A 20,394-nucleotide genomic window follows, 5' to 3' on the forward strand; every position below is an offset into this window, starting at 1 on the left:
ACACACACACACACACACACACGCACAAACACACACCCTTCATCTTTCATTTAGAATTCAGTCTCATAAATGCAATTTGCTTCTAGGGAATGGTCAGTTACATCTAAAGAGAAGCAATATATTTACCTTTCATCATTATATCCTGGAATAAAGTTTTGGAACCAACGAGGATTAGAATATGTGGGATTAAAAAGTCTTTGAGTACTACTAACACTTTATTTTTTAAAAGCAGATCTACTCTCACCATACAGACCTAGTTTTTAATTCCTTCAGAAAATAAGCTGCACATACACAGTATACTTTTTTTTCTAAATCTGATGCCATTTCTATTAAACTTTCAAGGGAAAGGCAGCATTTCAATTTACTTTGGTTCTCAATACAGTCATCATTAAATAACAGGAAATTTAGTTTTTCCTAAGCATGTTCAGATCATTGTTGCAAAAAAAAAAAGTTAGCCTCTCTTTTCCCAGCTCTAAATATTTAGGGAAACCTGCCAGTGTATCCACTCCCTCCTGTTTTTCACAAGAATTTCCTACTTCAATTGGAATATTTAGAAACAGTAAGAAGAGCTACATGTTTCCACATGAGACTTTAATAATACTGTGCTTTGTATTTACATATCATATATCCTTCATACTTCATAGCTCATTATCATTGTAAATTTACAAATCAGTATATGAAAGCACAAGGCTTAGAAGCAACTCTTTTCCTGTCCAACAGTAAGTTATTAATGCCAGGATTGGAACTCATAATTACTGACACATGTGGTCCTACAACATCTTAAGATCATTTTCATAACATAAAATGAAGTGCTCAGCAAGTAGAACATATCAATTATCAAATATCCTATTTATTCAAGATAATTTTAAGAACCATGAAGCTTTAATCATATAACCATATATAAATAACCATATTAAATAACCATATTAAACCTCATAGGCCTACATTAATGTAAGTACAGATAAATGTATCATTTGATCAAAACTAATACTTAATATGAATTAGTAAATATATACATATATAAGCCAATCAGCCCCATGAAGTAGAATATATTCCAATCAAAAAGTAAGCAAATACATCAACATACTTAAAAATGTGAACTACTGCTTTAAAAAAATTTCACCAACATGCTATAATTCTAAAGGGTACAGATGCCATTGGTCAGACTGCTGTATATGTCATCAAGTCTCTCCTTACTGGGAATAAAAGCATCCATTGTCTGCTGATTCAATTAGGAACGTAAGACACCCAGTTCTCCTGGCTGTACCAGCTGTGGTTTTAATTCTGGTGTCTTGAACATTCATATGTCTGGGAGATTCTGTAAGATCTGTCTTAAAGAAGCACAGGCTACCACATGGGCATCTGAAGGAAGATTAGCAAGTGACTGAATCAGCTTCTTGACTATTGTCTTCAAACACTGGTGGGCAGCATTCAAATCTCTGTCAAACTGTTGTCCTTGAATTTGTAGAGCCAAATGACTGCAGATGTTTCTAAACTCAACACTATCCTGAAATAAACAGCAAACATAAGCAATTAGATAGGTTATGGGGACATTTGTTGTGTTTTGTCTACCCAGCTTCTATTCCCATCTCTTCTCATCACAGGATCTCAATTTTTCTCTGAGAGAACTACTCTTCTCCATTTTCAGCCTATGTGATTTGCCCAAAGCTGACCCCACCCACTCAACAACTCCAGGGGCCACGCCAGTCAGAGACTACCACCCCTCAGTCACTTTGGATTGACCAGGAATGGACAGGTGATCTAACACAGACTGATAAGCCACAGTTCTAGAATGTCTGTTAGACTGGGAAAGAGAAGCTTTCTTTCAGTGAGGCGTTTGGAAAGCATCCTGCCACCATAAGGGGAGAATCCAAATGAAAATGAAGCCAGCACAGGAAAAAAAAAAAAGAGAGGCAGAACCAAGGGATTAAAAGAGATTGATTCTAATTACATTCTCTGAGCACACTGATCCAGCTATACTCGAAAAATAAACCCCAGGAGTTTTTGGTTATCTGAGTCAATAAATATGCCTTTTTACTTAAGCCATTTGGAGTTGAGTTTTGTTATTTGTTCCTAACAGAGCTTTGAAGAATACACAAATAGCCTCTGTTCCTATTATTCCATACTCATAGTCTTCAAAATTCCAACACAGGATTTGGTATTTAATGAACATAGTGTCAAGAACTTTCCAATGCAAATTTAGAAGGAACAGTTCCCAGGTAGTTTAAGAGAACAAAATAACTAAATAGATTTTTTATTTTTTATTTATTTTTATTTTTTTATAATAATATTTTTTATTATATTGTTAGTCACCATACAGTGCATCCCTAGTTTTTGATGTAAAGTTCCATGATTCATTACTTGCGTATAACACCCAGTGCACCATGCAATACGTGCCCTCCTTACCCATCACCAGCCTATCCCATTCCCCCACCCCCCTCCCCTCTGATGCCCTCAGTTTGTTTCCCAGAGTCCATAGTCTCTCGTGGTTCATTCCCCCTTCTGTTTACCGCCCCTTTCTTCTTCCCTTTCTTCTCCTACCGATCTTCCTAGTTCTTATGTTCCATAAATGAGTGAAACCATATGATAATTGTCTTTCTCTGCTTGACTTATTTCGCTTAGCATTATCTCCTTCAGTCCCGTCCATGGTTTAATTCCCAAAAGTTTCACATTCTAAAATCCATTGTATAGAAATGGTACACTAGAATTATTCCAATATGAAAAAATAAAATTATTCCATATCAGAGATAATGTTGAATATATAATTTATTTTAAATATATGTAAGTGATTCTCCACAGACTTCTGGTTCTGGTAACATGGCACACTTAGTTTCCCCCAAAACCCTTTGGGGAAACTGAATTCTAAATAAAATAGAGCAAACATCCTTTCTGATATTGCAAGAAAACAATGGAAATCCCTAAGAGCAAGAGATAAAGGAAAAGTAGATTATTTTAGCTGCCCACCAACATTCATCAAAAAAAGAAAGTTAGTCTGGAGCTGGGTATGGGGTAGAGGATAAAGTTGCCCCAAGAATGCATAACTGTTGACCTATACTATACAACAGCTGAAGTTGGGAGCTGCCCTCTATACCATACACATGTTCTGGGAACACTCATGCTAAGAAATTAACTTAAAAATTGGAACTGGACTGAAATATCCATGGACGCATGGTAAAAGTAAATAAAAGCCTATTTCATGGGGTCATGTCCACAACCCATGCCCCACAGTAGTATTCCCATAACACTCTGTCAAAGACAAACTCAGAATATGAAATTTAAAATATAATCCACCATGATACGGCAGATACCAATACAGGGCAGGATTAAACTCCAAGTATTTCAGCTAGAAACTATAAAATATGTTTAAAGTGATTAAAAATATAAAAGAAGGAATAAAAAACATTTTAAGTAAAAACAGGCTTGGAAAAGAACAAAATACCATTTCTAGAAATGACAACTATTGTGACAAATTAAAAACTCAATAGACAATTTAAACACCTGAATAAATACATTCGAAGTGAGGAATAGTAAACTGGATGATGAATATGAGAAAATTACTCAGAATGCAAGATAAAAAGCCAGACATGAGAAATACGAATTTTGGGAAGTTAAACAACATGGATGATAGAATGATGAAGCCCAACAGATAACACTTCCAGGAGAGAGAAGAGAGAGGCTGGTGGAGAAGAGGAGAGACAATATTCAAAGAGAATAATGGATAAGAATTATTCAGAATTGATCCAAAACATGAATTCAGGTTTATGAACATAGATTCAGGAAGTAAAATGAGCCTAGAACAGAATAAGTTAAATGAGATTCAAATCTAAACTTATTAAGGCAAAACTACTCATAAAAGCAACCAGAGGGGAAAACAACTGATGGCTTTCAAGGGATGATAAGACAGACAGCCAACTACTAAGCTACAACGACCAAAGACAGAAAAGAATGGGAAAATTTTTCAAATAACTGTCAACATAGAATTTTTTTTAATCCAACAAAACTATTATTTAAACCATCAGGGCAAAATAAATATGCCTTCATTTAAAAGGACAACAGGAGTTACCACCCTCACTGTCATATTTTCCTAGAGATATAATTCAAGAGGGGGGAAATTCAAATCAAAAGGAAAGAATGAGATATAAGAAGAAACAATGAGCAAAGAAACTTAAAAATATGATGTAAATCTAAAGAAATGATTGTTCAAAACCAAAATTATAACAATTAACTTGGTACTTAAAAAAGCAAGATGGTTCCAAAATGCTGAATAGTAGTAACATATGGATGGAGTGGCATTCTAAGGCATTGTACATATCAGAAAGGTGGCAAAGTTGATACATTTCAGACTTATTAAGTATGCATGTGAGAAATGTAAGGGTGTTCATTAAAGTACAGAAATAATATGTAAAACTTCAAAATCAACAGACAAAAGTTATATTAAAACTTAACTGATCCTATTTTTAGAAGATAAAAATGAAGAAAGATACAAACATAAATCAAGGTGAATAGGAAGCACCAAATAAGACACCTTTTGAAATATAGTGGTTACCAGATTGGATTTTTAAAAATCTATTGATAAGTTCTTCACAAGAAACACATTCAAAACTAAAAATACCTCAAGGCTTAAAGTAAATGGATGCTAAAACATATACAAAGCAAAGAGAAGCCAAAACAAAGCCAGGAAAATCATTATTAGGGATAAATAAAGTATAATTAATAAAAGGAATTATTCTCCAAGAAGGTATAATAATTTTGTACTTCGTGTGTGCCTAAAATGATAATCTTAATTTACATTCAATCCACAAACATAAAAACTGATTTTTACCCAGCTTCCTCAGACACTGATAAATCAAACAATAAAATGATCAGCCTGGAGAGAAAAGACTGAAACACTAATCACAAGCTTGACCCAATAAAAATAAGCAAATAAAAATTATTCCTAAAGATATATGGAATATTTATGAAAGCTGACTATATTATAATATGCCAAAAAAATTTCTCAATGCATATCCAGAAGTCTGTATCATACAAATCACCATGCAAATAAATGAGAAATCAATAACATAACCTTCCCAATACATACATGACTTAAAAATCTACTTCCAGATAATTCATGGATCAGTGAAAAAATAATTGAAATTTTAAAATACTTTATACTGAACAATTATGGAAACAGTATATCACAAATTTGTGGAATTCACCCGCATTGAGAAATTCATACACTTAATACTGTGTAAGTACAGAATAATCACTGAAAAAGCATGAGCTAAGAATTCAACTCAAGAACTTAGGAAAAGAAAAAACAGATAATCCAAAAGAAAATGAAAGAAAGAACTAAGAGCTGAACTGAAGTTTAGAACTAGAATTTTCTTCCTAATTCTGTATAGAAAGAGAAGCTGTTCTTCCTAACAAAAAAACTCTGTGTTTTGGGTTAGAAGGACCTGGGTCTCTGGCAAAGTGTTTAGTAGAGAGGATCTTCTGGGAAACAAAACAAACGTTCATCTATTGAGTTGGGCCAACAATGGCAGCAGGACCCCAGTGTGAGTGAGGTGCTGGGATAGAAAGATCAACACAACACACCACAGTTCCTTTACTCAAGTATTCATAGGCTACCATGCTTCTTGTTTTTTCTTCCTCTTTAAAGCATTCTTGCTTCCCTGTCTTTGCGTGTTGCTCATTTCTGCTCAGAAGGTATCAAGGGGCTACTTAGATAATCTGTCCCATAGTTTATGGAGTAACCTATGTTACTGGAGCATATTGGTTGGGAATGGGAAAATTGAGGGGGAAAAATGTCTCTGGACTACTTCCCCTAGATCCACATCAAGGGAAATTGTCTGCTTGCTTTATAGAAGTAATCCAACTCTAAGTACAAAGTGGAAGGATCAAAGACAACATGCAAAGGGAAATTCAAAATTGAAGGAACCACTGAAATGTGTGCTGACGTGTGACTATTAGCCAGTCTGCAAAGGCATTCATCACCCAAATAAGATTAAAATGCCTTTAAAAATATGTTTGTGGGCCTAAAATCTGAAGTCAATTTCACGTTTACTGTAAAGAATCAAAGAAGGCATCGTTTGGGGAAAGTATACATATAATAAAATTCCACTGCTGGGCTGTACTGGTCCCTGAGGCCCTGGGTAAACTTCAAATCTCTGGCAAGCTTTGCAAAGTCTCTTTATTTTACCTTTTGGTACAGTATTTCTTTTTAATCCTTTCTCAAATATATTAACAGTCAAAGAAAACAAATTAATAGGCATAGGCTTTCCATGGGACTCTTAAGCCTAGGGATGGAAAAATAAAACAGGTGGTTGCTTTTCCTCCTTTCTGAAGGGTCTGAAGGCCAACTGTGAATCCAATGATCATGGCCACCAACCAAACTCTATTGATTCTGTTGCATAGGCGGGGGCCAAAAATTCACAGCGTTGAGTCAGTGACATATTGAATGGCTCATGGGCTTTCAGTAGAAAATCACATGATCGATATTCATGATGATTTCATGTATGGTGCTTTCCATTCAATGACAGAACACATCCTCCCAGCAGCTTTTATTTAGCAAGTCCCAAATGCTTCCAGAAATGATGTAATATCCTACGTGGGGTTTTGAGCACATTGCCAACATTAGAACACTCTGACTGAGCAATCTAAAGACAGGTTTTGGAACTTCTAAAGCCTTGTGTAATTTCAGATTCTGGATATGAAATGTATTGGATGCTCCAGTGGTCCAAACTGACAGGCAGCATTTACATTTTATAATGACTCAACTAAACTACTGGGGTAATGGCCTCAGCCTGTTGGACTCAGTTAATGAAACAGTTAAATTTATTTCAAACATGTGAAGTCTCCACTACATGATTGACCACACTGAGTAAAAAGCAATAAGACTTGGGTACCTAGTCTCTAAAAAACTTATAACCTAGTAGGAGGATTGAGACACATAGAGCATATATCCTAATGCCCAGTGAAATGAAATGGGGGCTATGGGAAAAATGCAAAAACCCAATCCTACAGAAGAACAGACATTTATAGACTCGTAATCCAAGTGCCGTAGAAGGTTCATACAAAGCTCTTTGTGATGTGTGAATCCTTTCTAGAGCATACTGCTGTCACTGTTTGCCACGCAGGAGAAACCCAACACTTGGCTCTAGTTTTCAGAACATTTTTTCTTAATTCTTAGCCGAAATCTGCCCTGTAGTAGACAGAATAATGGCTTCCCAAAGACGTCCATGTCCTAATCCCCAAAACCTATAAGCATGTAACCCTGTATGACAAAGGGACTTTCCAGATGTTAGTTAGGATGGCAGCCCTCCAGGCACCCACAAAACCCCTGGGATGCTGGGATTATTCCTTCATGAGCACTGGACTTGCCATCAAAGCCCTGGTTCTGCCCCTTTGACAGGCCATCTGTGGACAAGACGTTTTACCTATGGAATCTTCAGTTTTCTAATGGGTAAAATGGAAACAAATAGCCACCACATGGGGCGACTGTGAAGGTCAAATAAGCTCATGGTCATGCGAACTCCGAATTAATAAGGCACTCCATCCACCTAAAGTTGGGCATAAAGTACTCCACTAAACGGAAGGTCAGCAAGAAGGAGAGAAGGGGAAGGAAGGACCGAAAGAAAAGAAAAGTATGCCCTATGGAAGCTAGGAATCTAATTGGTGAGATGGAACTATTTAAGCCATTCAGTAGAGATATCACACAGAATAGGCTCAAAAAGATTGGTCAAGTTCACCTCATATCCATTAGGATGACTACTATCGAAAAAACCCTGGAAATAACCAGTGTTGGGGAGGATGTGGAGAAACTGGGGCCCTCGTGCACTGCTGGCGGGAATGCAAAATCATGCAGCCAGGAAAACAGCATGGAGGCTCCTCAGAGAAATTAAAAATGGAATTACCATATATGACCCAGCAATTCCACTTCTGGAATATATATTCAAAAGGATTGAAATCAGGATCTTAAAGAGATATTTGCACACCCCTGTTCATAGCAGCACTATTCACAATAGCCAAGAGGTGAAAGCAGCTCAAGGGTTCATTGACAAATGAATGGATGAACAAACTGTGGTATACACATAGAATGAAATCCTAGTTAGCCTTAAAAAGGAAGGAAATTCTGATACGTGCTCCACATGAATGACCTTGAGGACATTATGCTCACTGAAATAAACCAGACAGGACAAGATAAATACCACATGATTCCACTTACATGCGGTACTTAGAGTAGTCAAATTCACAGAAACAGAGAAGAATAGTGGATGCTAGAGGCAAGGGGAGGAGAAACGGGGATTTATTGTTTAATGTGTACAGAGTTTCAGATTTACAAGATGAAAAAATTATGAAGATTGGTTGCACAATAATCTGAATGCTCTTGATACTGCTGAATTATACACTAAAAATGGTCAATTTTATGTTATTAAAACATAACCACAATATTTTTTTTTTAAGTGGTCAAGACCATCAGAGTGCTGCCGACCTTGGCAGAAGGGAACGGAGGTTAGGATGAGGCATCAGGGAAGGCTGCACAGATGTTACAAGACAGCTGGTGCTAGGGCATGCAGTCTTTGCCTCTCAGGGAAGAGATGGCCCTCACAATTAGAATGAATAACACAAGCAAAGGTCTGAAGTCAAGTAGGGGCTGGGACTGGGAGGAGGCCAGTCTGAAAGGAACAGAGCTTTGTGCTCGGAACCAGGACACAAACTAGTGCAGGAGCCTTGAATGCCACAGTAAAGTCCTTGGGTACTTCCAAGTATAGGGATGACATGGCAAACCAGCATTTTAAAAACAGTGGTCTGGCCTAACCTGCTAGGTGCAGGATCCAAAGCCAGGCTCCTGGTCTACCCTGTCTCACTCAAGCCTCACAACAGTCCAGAATGACAGATGAAGAAATGTGGCTTAGAGAGATAAAGCAACATACCCAAGTCGCACAGCAAATGAGGGGCAGAGCTTGAAATATCCTCTCTTCCCAAACACAAATGACTTGCCCCAAATTAGAAACTGGGCTGGGTACAGTGATGACTCTGAGAGCAGAGCTCACTACCCAGGGTGGGAGACAGACTGGGGAACTGGAACTACAGAGCCTCAGATGCCCCAGTGGGATGGGCAAGGATACCATGAAAGCAAGCAAGGGAGTCACCAAACTAGCTTTGAGATGGAACAAAAATGTCTACAAGTGAATGTTTCTTTTTTGGCCATATTCACACTATTTTTCTTAAGGTTAACGGAGTGTTACGAAGCTCCAATTGGCATTGGTCACATCCAAATTGAAGGTGGTCTGTTGGCCCATCCCTCTTCCCTGCAACATAATTGAGAGGGTTTGGCTGTCTGGAAGATATTTAAGGCGTGGAACCTTCTACTGCCCATGTTAAGCCAATCCGTAACTAATCAGAGATCCCCTAGCTGGAGCTCTCCCTTCTTCCGCTCTGTTCTCTCCAGCCCGGTATAAGGGAGTCTCTTAGAAAAACTGCCACACTTGCACTTTTCTGCATTATGCATTGTGTTTATTAGGAATGCACACATCTGGAATCCTTGAGCAACTGCAAATGCACCTGCAGGGTCCAAAAGGGAAGAAAAGCTAAGACTTTTTTTTTAGCTTTGTACTGAAAATAAACACTCCCAACAAACTGAAGTCTTGAAGGCAAAAAGAATCTGGCATCAACAGTCAGTTTCAAAGCTTATTTTCTGAAACCAACACCAATGGATAATAAAGTCAAAAATACAATATGACTTTATAGGCTCTACAATGCAGATAACTTTCAAACAATCCACAAGGAAGATTTTTGGTTTTTCCCTACCTCATCGCCTTCAAAATCACTTCTCGATCTACATAAACTATAAATCAGCTCATATCCGCTTCACCACTGGCTTTAAAATAAGTTGGTTCTTTTCAAGACAGTCACATCTTGAGCTATATGGTCTTACACTGGCCTCCACAAATTTGTTTCTTCTCACATTTTCCTTTCTCACTTCCCCTGAATGCCTAATGCCCCCTATGGAGAGCATTGAAATAAGAGCTTTTCCTGGGCCTCCTGACCTTAATGAACTTCAGGAAACTACTCTCCACTAAAGGTGCCTGGTGCTGGGCCATACAAAGGAGCACAAATCCTTTCCCCAGGCCCATCACGATCTTCCATACTGGATGTGTACAGAAAATGGGAATACCATTTCTCTATTTAGAGGGATGTTGTGAAAACCACGCTATCAGAAACAGTATACTACAAATTGCCCCCTTGGTTCATCAACATCTGGCTTTGAACTACAAGTTCACGGGGCCCAGGGGAGCCACCAGTTGCCTGAACCCACGGTCAGTCTCAAATAGATATGTAACTGTGTGTTAATAAAACACTCAGTGAAGAACCAAAGTATCTGCCAGTCACCATAAAAAGTCTATCGTCCACAGGAAATTAAACATTTTTACTTGTGGTGTACCCAGTGTAAATGCTCACAAGTAACTAAGGTTCCTTACGCATTTGCTTTGGGTACGCTACCATTTTCATTAGAAACGTCCACTTAAAAGCACTTTGTGATGGATACAAGCACTTGATTCAGGTATGTTCACAAGGCAAACCCCAAAATAATAAAACAAAGCATGGCAGCATTTCCACCAAGATGTTAAACACAAGTAGCTTTGTTTTAGGGCCTTCCTGCAATATCTTTCCCAAAATTTTCGTTTTGGCAATTGTAAATGTCCTGATTTTCCTATCATTCACATTATGAGCAAGGACAAGGCTATAATTAAGCTACTTGTAGTCACTGGGCCTTTTTGTCACAGAAAACCACCATTTTATCCCGAATGAAGAGCAATCCCCTGGCTATACTACTAATCGTATAACCCTGAGCATTTATTTCTTCAATAGTTTGTTAGTAATTTTTAAGGACGGGATTCCCAGATTTGCAGAAACTGGCTTCTCACTCATGTTAATGGGGGAAAAAAGCACTTATCACCAATGTCTTCCTCTGAGTGACCCAATGTTCACACTTGCAGCTTGCAAGGAGCATTAGCAGTGACCGTGAAGCCAAAACCTGTGGTTTTATAACTGCCATGCTTGGTATGTAAAATGAGAAAACCAGCAAGGACGACTGAACGTGATGGAATAACCCGTACCAGAATCAGCTAATTGGAATGGGAGAACTCCCAGGCAAGTTTAATCTGTAATAGCAGGAAAGTTCTCCTGCCTCTGAGAGTTGGCATCAGCCATAGTTTCCATGAAACTTGCATCAGAGCAGAACTCTTGGAAACTATAAATGCTTTTGACTCTCAAAGGAAGACAGAAAAACTCAATCAGAGTGACTTCATAATTGGCTTTGTTAATGGTGTCTATGTGAGTTGGTCATTTTCAGCAGTTCTTAAAATCCTAGACTGGCTTCCCTCTGGTCTATGCTCCCTTTGAGTGGTGAGTGCCTAAGACATTTTTGACAGTTATTACTAGCTTGATAATGATTTCCTACATTCACCTAGTGCTTTGGGTCACTAGGTAAAGTGGCCATCATATAAAGAGACACACAAATCACCCAGTATAATGGATTAAATGGTGTCCCACCCCACGAAAAAGTGCATGTGTTAAAACATAACCTCCAGTGTGACTGCATTGGAAATAGGACCTTTAGGGAGGTAATTAAGGTTATATGAAGTCATAAGGGTGGGACCCTAATCCAATAGGATTGATGTCCTTGTAAGAAAAGGAAGAGCCATCCAAGATCTCTCTCTCTCTCTCTCTGCATGCACAGAGGAAAAGCCATTCAAGACAGAGCAGGAAGGTGGCAGTCTGCGAGCCAGGAAGAAAGACCTTACCAGAAAGCAAACTTTTGATCTTCAGCTTTCCAGCCTTCAAAACAATGAGAAAATAAATGTCTTAGGTTTAAGTCACCCACTCTATGGCATCTTGTTATGGCAGCTCAGGCTGATCATGATACCCAGTCTGCAAGGTGACTGTTGCAGCCCAAGCAGTGTGCAGTGCACAGCATGTCCAACCCTGCCCTATCAACCAACCATACATGCTCATGGACTTTATTTCTGCCTGATGTTCATCACACCTCTCTAATCCAGCATGGTGATTTGGTAGAAAACGCCAGATAAAACCATGTTTGAATCATGGGCCATCACTTCCCAGCTGTGAGATCTTTAGCAAAATCCTAAATTCCTGAGTCTGTTTCCTCCTGTAATAAATGTTTGTCTAGCTGCTTAACTCTAGCCTCTCCAGCAAATTTAACAAGACTCAGTACTGTGAAGCATTTTTTATCCCCTATAAAGAAACTCACTTCATGTATTTTTTGCATATGTGTGATAATCTCTAATTATTCAAAAAGGAGATTAAGTGTTGGTTTCTTTAAAAAAAAGAGTAAAATACTATAAAAAATGTCCATTAGTATTGTGCTGAGAGTTTCTCTGCTTTCATGCCTGAAAATTTCACTTCCTTAAGCCTCAGTGGTTTGATCAGCAAGTCATTCAGTGGCAACATCTCTGAGGCAGTCATCAGGCATAGGCTAAAGCCGACCTCTGGATAGTGGAGGCTTCTTGGAACTCTCCTTAGGTCATCCTACCTCTGCTTTTATCAACAGTCTCAGAAAAGTAAATAGAGTCCATGGGTCAGATCCATCAATATCAGGACTGGAACTCACAACAATAATAGTCAATGAGAACATGAGGCATCAACCTGTTTAATAATAATAATAATAATGAAAGTTCAAAGGTATTAAGAGTTTATATGGGCAGCCACTAGCTAAGACTTCATGTGCCTTGTCCTAATAACCCTGTAAGGTTAGATACCTCTATCCCCACTTTAAGGCGAGGAGACCGAGGCACAGGAAGGCTATATAATTTGCCCAAGAGCCTACAACAGGAAGTGGCATAGTGGGGTTGAAAGGCTCCACAGGACCGGATGCCTGAGCTGGGCTGCACTCTCTCTACTTTGGGTCCCTAATGCCTTTCATCTGGGCCATGGGCTTTAGTTCAAGTGAGTCCTCCTCCTCTCTGTGGCAAGTAACACTGTGGGAGAGAACTGATGTTAGAGGGATGTTTCCACACACTTCCAAGTAACACACAGGTGTTACTTCCATTAGCACAGATTCCCCTGAAATCATTCTGTGTATAAAATCAATCCACATGTTCTTAATTTAAAAACATAGAAAACATGAAAGGAATTGGAAAAGACACACATAAATGGAAAGATATTCCATATTTTTGGATTGAAAGAATTAATATATATTTTTAATATTGTTGAAATGTCCATACTACTCAAAGAAATCTACAGGTTCAGTGCAATACCTATCAAAATTCCAATGTCATTCTTCACAGAACTAGAACAAGTAATTCTAAAATTTGTGTGGAATTACAAAAGACCCCAAATAGCCAAAGCAATATTGAAAAAGAACAAAGCTGGAGGTATTATGCTCCCTGGTTTCAAGATATACTACAAAGCGACAGTAACTGAAACAGGATGATATTGGTACAAAAACAGACACACACATCACTGGAACAGAATTAAGAGCCCAGAAATAAATCCACAGAGATATGGACAATTAATCTACCGCAAAGGAGCCAAGACCATACAATGGAGAAAGGACAGTCTCTTCAATAAATGGTAACGAGAACACTGACCAGCCACAGGCAAAAAATGAAACTGGACCACCATCTTACACTACACACAAAAATTAACTCAAAATGTATTAAAGACTTGAATGTAAGACCTGAAACCATAAAATTCCTAGGTGGGGAAAACATAGGCAGTAAATTCCTCAACATCAGTCTTAGGAACATCTTTGTGGATCTGACTCTAAAGGTAATGGAAAGAAAAACAAAAATAAACAAATATGACTACATCAAACTAATGAGATTCCGCACAGCACAGGAAACCGTCACCAGAATGAACGAGCAACCTATTGAATGGGAGAAGATATTTGTAAACCAAATATCTGACAAGGCGTTCATATCCAAATATATATAAAGAACTCCCACAACTCAACAACAAAAACATAAATACACTACTGGTTAAAAAATGTGCAGAGCATGTGAGTAGATATTTCTTTAAGAAAACAGACAGATCACTAACAGGCACAAGAAAAGATGCTCAACATCACTAATTATGAGAGAAATGCAACTCAAAACCACCATGAGATACCGCCTAAGACCTATTATAATGGCTACTATCAAAAAGACAAGAAAGAACAAGTGTTGGTGAGGCTGTGGAGAAACAGTTGTGCGCTGTTAGTGGGATTGTAAATCAGTGCAGCCACTCTGGAAAACAGTACGAAGATTCCTCACAAAATTAAGAACAGAACTACCACATGACCCGGCTATTCCACTTCTGGGTATTTATCCAAAAAATATGAAAACACTAATTTGAAAAGATATATGAACCCTTGTGTTTATTGCAGCATTATTTACAATAGCCAAGATATGGAAGCCACCTAAATGTCCAGTGATAGATAAATGAATAGAGAGGTGGTACACACGCGCGCGCGCGCACACACACACACACACACACACACACACACACACGGTGGAATATTACTTAGCCAGAAAAAAGAATAAAACCTTGCTATTTGCAACAGCATGGATGGACCTCGAGGGTATTACGCTAAGTGATATGAGTCAGACAGAGAAAGGCAAATACTACATGATTTCACTCATATGCGAAATCTAAACGATGAAACAAATGAACAAACAAAATAAAACAAAGACAAAGTCATAGATACGGAGAGTGGGCTAGTGGTTCCCAGAGGGGAAGGGGCTGAGGGGTGGGTGAAATGGGTGAAGGTGGTCAGCTGTATGCTGATGGAAGGTAACTAGACTTACGGTGGTGATCTCTTTGTAGTGTATGCAGATGTCAAATTAACACTAGTAATAATGAAGCCAAGTCAGCATAACCAGCCCCCTAGAAAGACAGACTACTGTATCTTTAAGTCTAAGTTCTTTGTAATCACTACTCTACAACCAAAGAGAAATACTACCTCTTCTCCAAAAGGAAAACCAAGCAAAATTCCAAGATGTTGGCCAGGAGGCAAATCATCCAGAGAAACTTCTCCCTGTCTCTCTCCCTTCTGAAAGCACTGGCTGTTCTCAGGAGCCCTCAAAACTCATTTCTCCCCTACAGGTGATCAGCAGACTCCTTTAGGTTGGGGGTTGAGGGGACCAAACAGCATTTCTTTATTAGAAGAAAGAAGAAAAGTAGAAGTGAGATTTTTTAGGTAGAGAGGAAGAAATGAGTTCTGAGGGCTCCTGAGAACAGCCAGTGCTTTCAGAAGGGAGAGAGACAGGGAGAAGTTTCTCTGGAGATTTTTTAGGTAGAGAGGAAGATATTTGTGTCCGATGGCCTCAATTTTCTCAAAAGAGGAGTGAGCAGGTTGAGGTTTGGATAAAGAAAGCTTGAGAATGTTGGAAAATGTTGACGACAAAAAGTCAAGTAGAAAGCGTTAGGAGGGTTACCAAGTAGAAGTGACGGCTGCAAGAAGCTCAAGTGGCATGATTTGTAGGCCACAGCAGAGAGCTCCAGCACATCGGAGCTGGGCCCGGCCCTCGGACAATGGTCTCCAGCCTGACTGCCAGATTGCAGCCTCACTGCTGTGACTTATCTAGGGTTAGCTCCACACCTCAGTCATTTCAATGTCGCCTGCGAGACAAGTGAAGGTCCTCTGCATGACATGCAGGCCTTTCTTGCCATCTGACCCTGCTTACCTGTCCCACAACCTGTTATACCTTCTGCCATAGTGAGCTAATTTTAGTTCCCCCAAAGGCTCTTGCCTTTTCATTGCTTCTGGCCCTTGGATCACACAGCTCCCCTGAAAAGTTTTTTCCCTTTCATGCCTGTGGGGCAAACATTCATCTTTTATTAAAAAGATTACTTCCTCCAAGAAGCCTTCTGAGATCACCTAAGGTAAAACTGATCACTCAGTCCCTCCTTTTGCCACCCTATCTGTACCCTGTATATGCCCCTAACATCACACAGCACTTCCTAGCTCAGCGATTCTAAGATGCACCCTTTTACACGTCTCAAAAATCCCTGATGTGATCTTACAATAGATGGTGCGTCATAGTTTAATTGGCAGGATTTTTTATTTCTTTGTGGTACCAAAAAAAGGTCCATTCTATACGAGAGCATTAGTGAAATGCAGCTTCATTTTTTAACTTCCTACCATGAGTGGGGCAGTGCTTTGCATTTGGAGGCGATCTTATTTCCCTTCCCAACACACATTTGGGAATATTTGGTTGTATCAGTTTGTGGGTGGGTGGGTAATGCTGCTGGCATCTCCTGGGTTGATGCCAAGGACCGTGCTAAACATCCTATAATGCACAGGACAGCCCCACAATTATCCAACCCAAAATGTCACTAGCGGGAGATGGAGAAGCCATCGTGTTAAAGTAACAATACTTATTTGGGTGTATCCTATGCTTAATTATATTTAATTTCAAATCAATCTTTTACAGTGTATAGTAACCTAAAACATAGCAATTTTTTCCAAACCTTGGCTTGTAGAGCAAGAATAGCAACTCTTGAGAACTGCTCTAAGCTTTCTTCATCATTCCTCCCCTCATTTCCTTCTGCTAGGCTCCCAAGGGGAAGGAAGGAAGCAAAATTGGAAAGCCAGAAGATCTCAAAGAGATTTGTGACCTTAAACCAATTAGGTTAGTTAATGACAAGGCAGAGACTGGATGGCCAGACTTCCAGATTTCCACAGTCCCCTCAGCCTGAGAGGCCGCCGCTGCGCTGCTCCCTGGCTAGACTGACTAACGCAGTTTGGTACCGTGAGAGGAAACGTGCCCTACAAACATGAGCTGCGTGACTTAGCAGGAGTTTAGCATTAGTATTCACGCTTCAACACCCGGGACCCACCCGGCTCTCACCCCACTTTATGAGAACTTAAGTTGACTCTGTAAGGCCTCTGAACTCTGCGGGGAATTGGGTTTATGCAAAAATAATTTTGATTCTTAAGTGTGAAGGAACTTTAAATAAATCTAGGAGATTTTGTCATACAAAAGGCAGAGGGGACTTAATACGCGTATTTAAGGTTCTGGAGGAAGGGTTATTAATTTGGAGGGGGGAGCAGGGGCAGCTGTCCTCCACCCTAGAAGCCGCACATGTGGAAAGGGCCTTCGCTGCAGCAGGAAGCTGATTTATGTGAGAAAGAGAAAGGAGTGCCAGAGGGAAGGTTTTGGCCAGGCCTCCCCGCCTCTCAGTTCCGCAGTCAGGTGGGCCCCAGGTGGGCCCCGAGTTCCTGGACTCAAGTACCGGGGGTGTCACCTCCCCCCTTCCCTCTCACAGAGGCTGAATCCCAGTGGACCGCTCAGCTTTTCAATGGGTGGCCCCTCCCGGCTTCATCCCTGCCCCGCAGCCCCGCCCTGTCTCGGGATCCTGCGCCCGAGGTGGGTGCTGGAGGCCAGACTCACCTTCAGATGGATGGGGAAGGACCGTTCCTCCTGGAGGGGGCCCAGCAGCGTCTGCTCCACGCTCACCAGCTCCGAGGTCGAGTCCACCACGCGGGCCAGCGCGCTGCGCATCGCCATCTGGGCCAGGGTGCAGGGCCCCCGGCCCCTGGGGAAGGGCAGCAGCTCCGCGCCCCCCTCGGCCCCTCGCACCACTTCCACTTCTGGGGAGCTTGCCCGTGCCCCAGACCCGCCATTCCTGGCCCCCCGCCTCCCTCCCCCCTCTTCTCGCCCCGGCCCCGGCCGGGCCCGCCGCGGGCCTGTGCGACGCGCTGGGGCGGCGGACACGTGGTCTGGATCGCGCGGGATCCCGGGGTCGCCCGGGCCGTCCCCCCAGCCCCACTCCTGCTGCAGCAGCTGCAGAGTCTGCAGAGCCACCATTTGGTGACTGATGGAGGCCACTAAGGGCGCAGGGCTAGCCATCGCCTCTGCCGGCGGCTCCGCGCGCTAGGCGGGCAGGTGCAGCAGTGAGCGAGAGAGGCGGGGGCGTGTGGGGTCGCCAGGGTCACATTTCCCAGCCAGCTTATCGGCCTTCTTGCCTCTCGAGGGTGGGGCAGGGCCCGCCCCAGGCCCGCAGAAGGTGACCTGCGCTGGCCCCGGAATTCTTAGTCCGAATGGGCGTGTCCGAACCCACGGCTGCCTAAGGCACTGCTCCTTGTGCGCTTGAAAATCAGCCAAATGCTGAGCGCTGGTTCTTCCTCTTCTCCAGGCTTCGCTGGGAAAAGGCGCAGCTCATTGCAGATGCATCTATCGGCAGGGATACCCCGCCCCCCTCTCCTCTGAAGGATGCCTGTCAGTGACCATTCCTGCCTTGGGTGCTGGGGCTGGTAGGTAAAAGACCCGCCCTGATCAAAAGTGCCAAGAGCCAGAGAAAGCTCACAAAAGGAAGACCGTGCCCGAGCCTCCTCCCTCTCTTTTCCAACCCTAGGACAATTTTCAGCAACTTCTTGGCGTAACCTTCAAGGCCTCGTGTCCCCCAAACAAAAGAAGACTTGTGTCTGTGGAAGTTCTGCTCTTCTCTGCTTTGCTCATGCCACATGAGCTGGGGGAAGCTGACGGCTGCCCTCGGGAAGCGCGGGTTTGGCACTGCCCGGAGGAGGAGCTGAAATGGCTTTATGTGAAACTCCCCAGGGACGTGGGCAGCGGGGGTTTGAAGCTAAATCCTTTTACAAGCCATGAACCCAGGGACAGCTGTACAAATAGTTGCTGCTTTTAATTAAACCTAACTTCTCTGCTTCCTTGACTTCGGAGAAAAGACTGGGAAATTTACGCTTTGATAGATTGGAAACTATTGGTGTGTGATTACATTTTAGGGGAAAAAAGCAGCACACGTTTGAGGAGAACGGAGTGGAAGAGTGTTACAGAGTAGCATGGTCTCTGCTTTCTTTCTGCATGGGAAACCATTTACATAACTTCACAACGCAGGGAAGCAGGGAACCGGGGTGCAGGCGCGGCAGACACTGGACTCTCCCGCCCTGAAGAGTTCCCACCCTTTCAGTCTTCCTTTCGAAGGGAGAGTCCCCCCCTTGGTGTGGTGGAGTAAGAACTGGAGAGGCCTTTGCATGGGAAAGCTGCTCCAGTGAGTCTACTAGTCTAAAGGGCGGTCATCAGAGGTATGGGGTGGAATTCGGGTCCTTTAAGGTTTCTTCAACTCTAGGATAACATGACCCCGTATAATCCTCCCAGCTCTCCAGTGAAGGTTCCTTCTAGTTCTCAGTGTTTTCTTCGCCTGTGAAAACAAATCTGAATGCCAAGGTAAAGAAAACCTTTCTTAAACAAAAACGAGTATGTTCACACTAATTATAACGAAGTAAAAATGCGTGTCTGTGCATTGACAGGGAATTACTTTGGAGGGAAGTAAATACTTTGATGTTGATTAGATTCTCTTGATGAAGTTACCAAAGTTCATGATAAAAAAATGTGTGTGTGCGTGTGTTTTAATCCTCAAATATTGAAATGCATTAGGTTTAGCAGAGACTAACCAGGAATAGCAAAACTAACCCCTAATTTTCACAGAGCATGTCAGATCTCCAGGGGTGCTCCTCTTTCCAGATAGGCAGGAAATCCAGTTTCATGGGCTAACTCTTCCACTATCAAATGGCTGACTGCAAAACCTTCTTGACAGATGGAATTCCAGCCAACAGCAGAATTGAAATCACTAGACACAGCCTGGCCTGAGGCGTCACTGTTCTACATCCCACGCTGACTCCAAGACCCATGAGACCAGCTGAACTTCAGGGAATATGAGAGAAGGGGCCAGAGAACCATGGGGCCTATGGGATGGTACATGCTGCTTTAATCACTGTCTGGGTTTCCTCATGTCTTTTAGAGAGCCCCGGATTATCCAGCATCTCAAGGGTTGTCTATCTTAACCATGGACCACATTTCTTTTTGCTGTGACCTTAAAATGGCTGATATCCCAAAGCTGGAGATACGAGGCTCTAAGTGAGGAAAAGTATTCATAGGCTGTTGAGACGGGTTAGTAGCCCAGCAGGTCTGCCTTTGATCTGAACACCTCCAAAGTTATACATGCTGGGCTACCAGACCAAGTATCGAATCACACACTCCCTACTCTCTATACTGAGAGGTCAAGGCCACAGTGTAATAAAAGTCACACTCAAAAGGATGAAGTCCCAGACACCTGATATTTCTGCTTCACAGTATCTATTTCACTACTTTACGGAAACATACCCTCATTTGCCAGTAGATATTCCTCCTCCTCTATGTTCAGTCCATATAGTCAGGTAGGAGGAAGCGGTCCCACTGCAGAAGTCGACTGGGGCATCTTAGGCTGCGGCCAATCACACATCACATTCTCATTGTGAATGGTCAGGAAGGGGCATGTGACGCACCTGGAGCCAATATGACAATAATATTTAGGATGCTTTCAGCTGAATGTACTGGATAAAATAAAATAGTGGTACTAGAAGAAAGTGCAGGCCAAAAGATGAAATAGCAACAAACATGAATTCCCTTC

General features: G+C 41.6%; 1 protein-coding gene across 1 annotated transcript; it reads right to left on the minus strand.

Annotated features, from left to right (window-relative positions):
• Positions 1 to 243: 243 nt before the first annotated feature.
• Positions 244 to 18,011, minus strand: DLEU7 (deleted in lymphocytic leukemia 7). Its single transcript, XM_045796725.2, has 2 exons — positions 17,382 to 18,011; positions 244 to 1,507 (listed from the first exon to the last, which is right to left on the minus strand). The coding sequence occupies exons 1-2, from the start codon at positions 17,838 to 17,840 to the stop codon at positions 1,301 to 1,303; spliced, it is 666 nt and encodes a 221-aa protein (XP_045652681.1). The 5' UTR covers positions 17,841 to 18,011; the 3' UTR covers positions 244 to 1,300.
• Positions 18,012 to 20,394: the final 2,383 nt, after the last annotated feature.

This window comes from Ursus americanus, chromosome 10 (assembly GCF_024610735.1).
Source record: "Ursus americanus isolate L20-20 chromosome 10, mUrsAme1.1.p, whole genome shotgun sequence".
Taxonomy (NCBI): Eukaryota; Metazoa; Chordata; class Mammalia; order Carnivora; family Ursidae; genus Ursus; species Ursus americanus.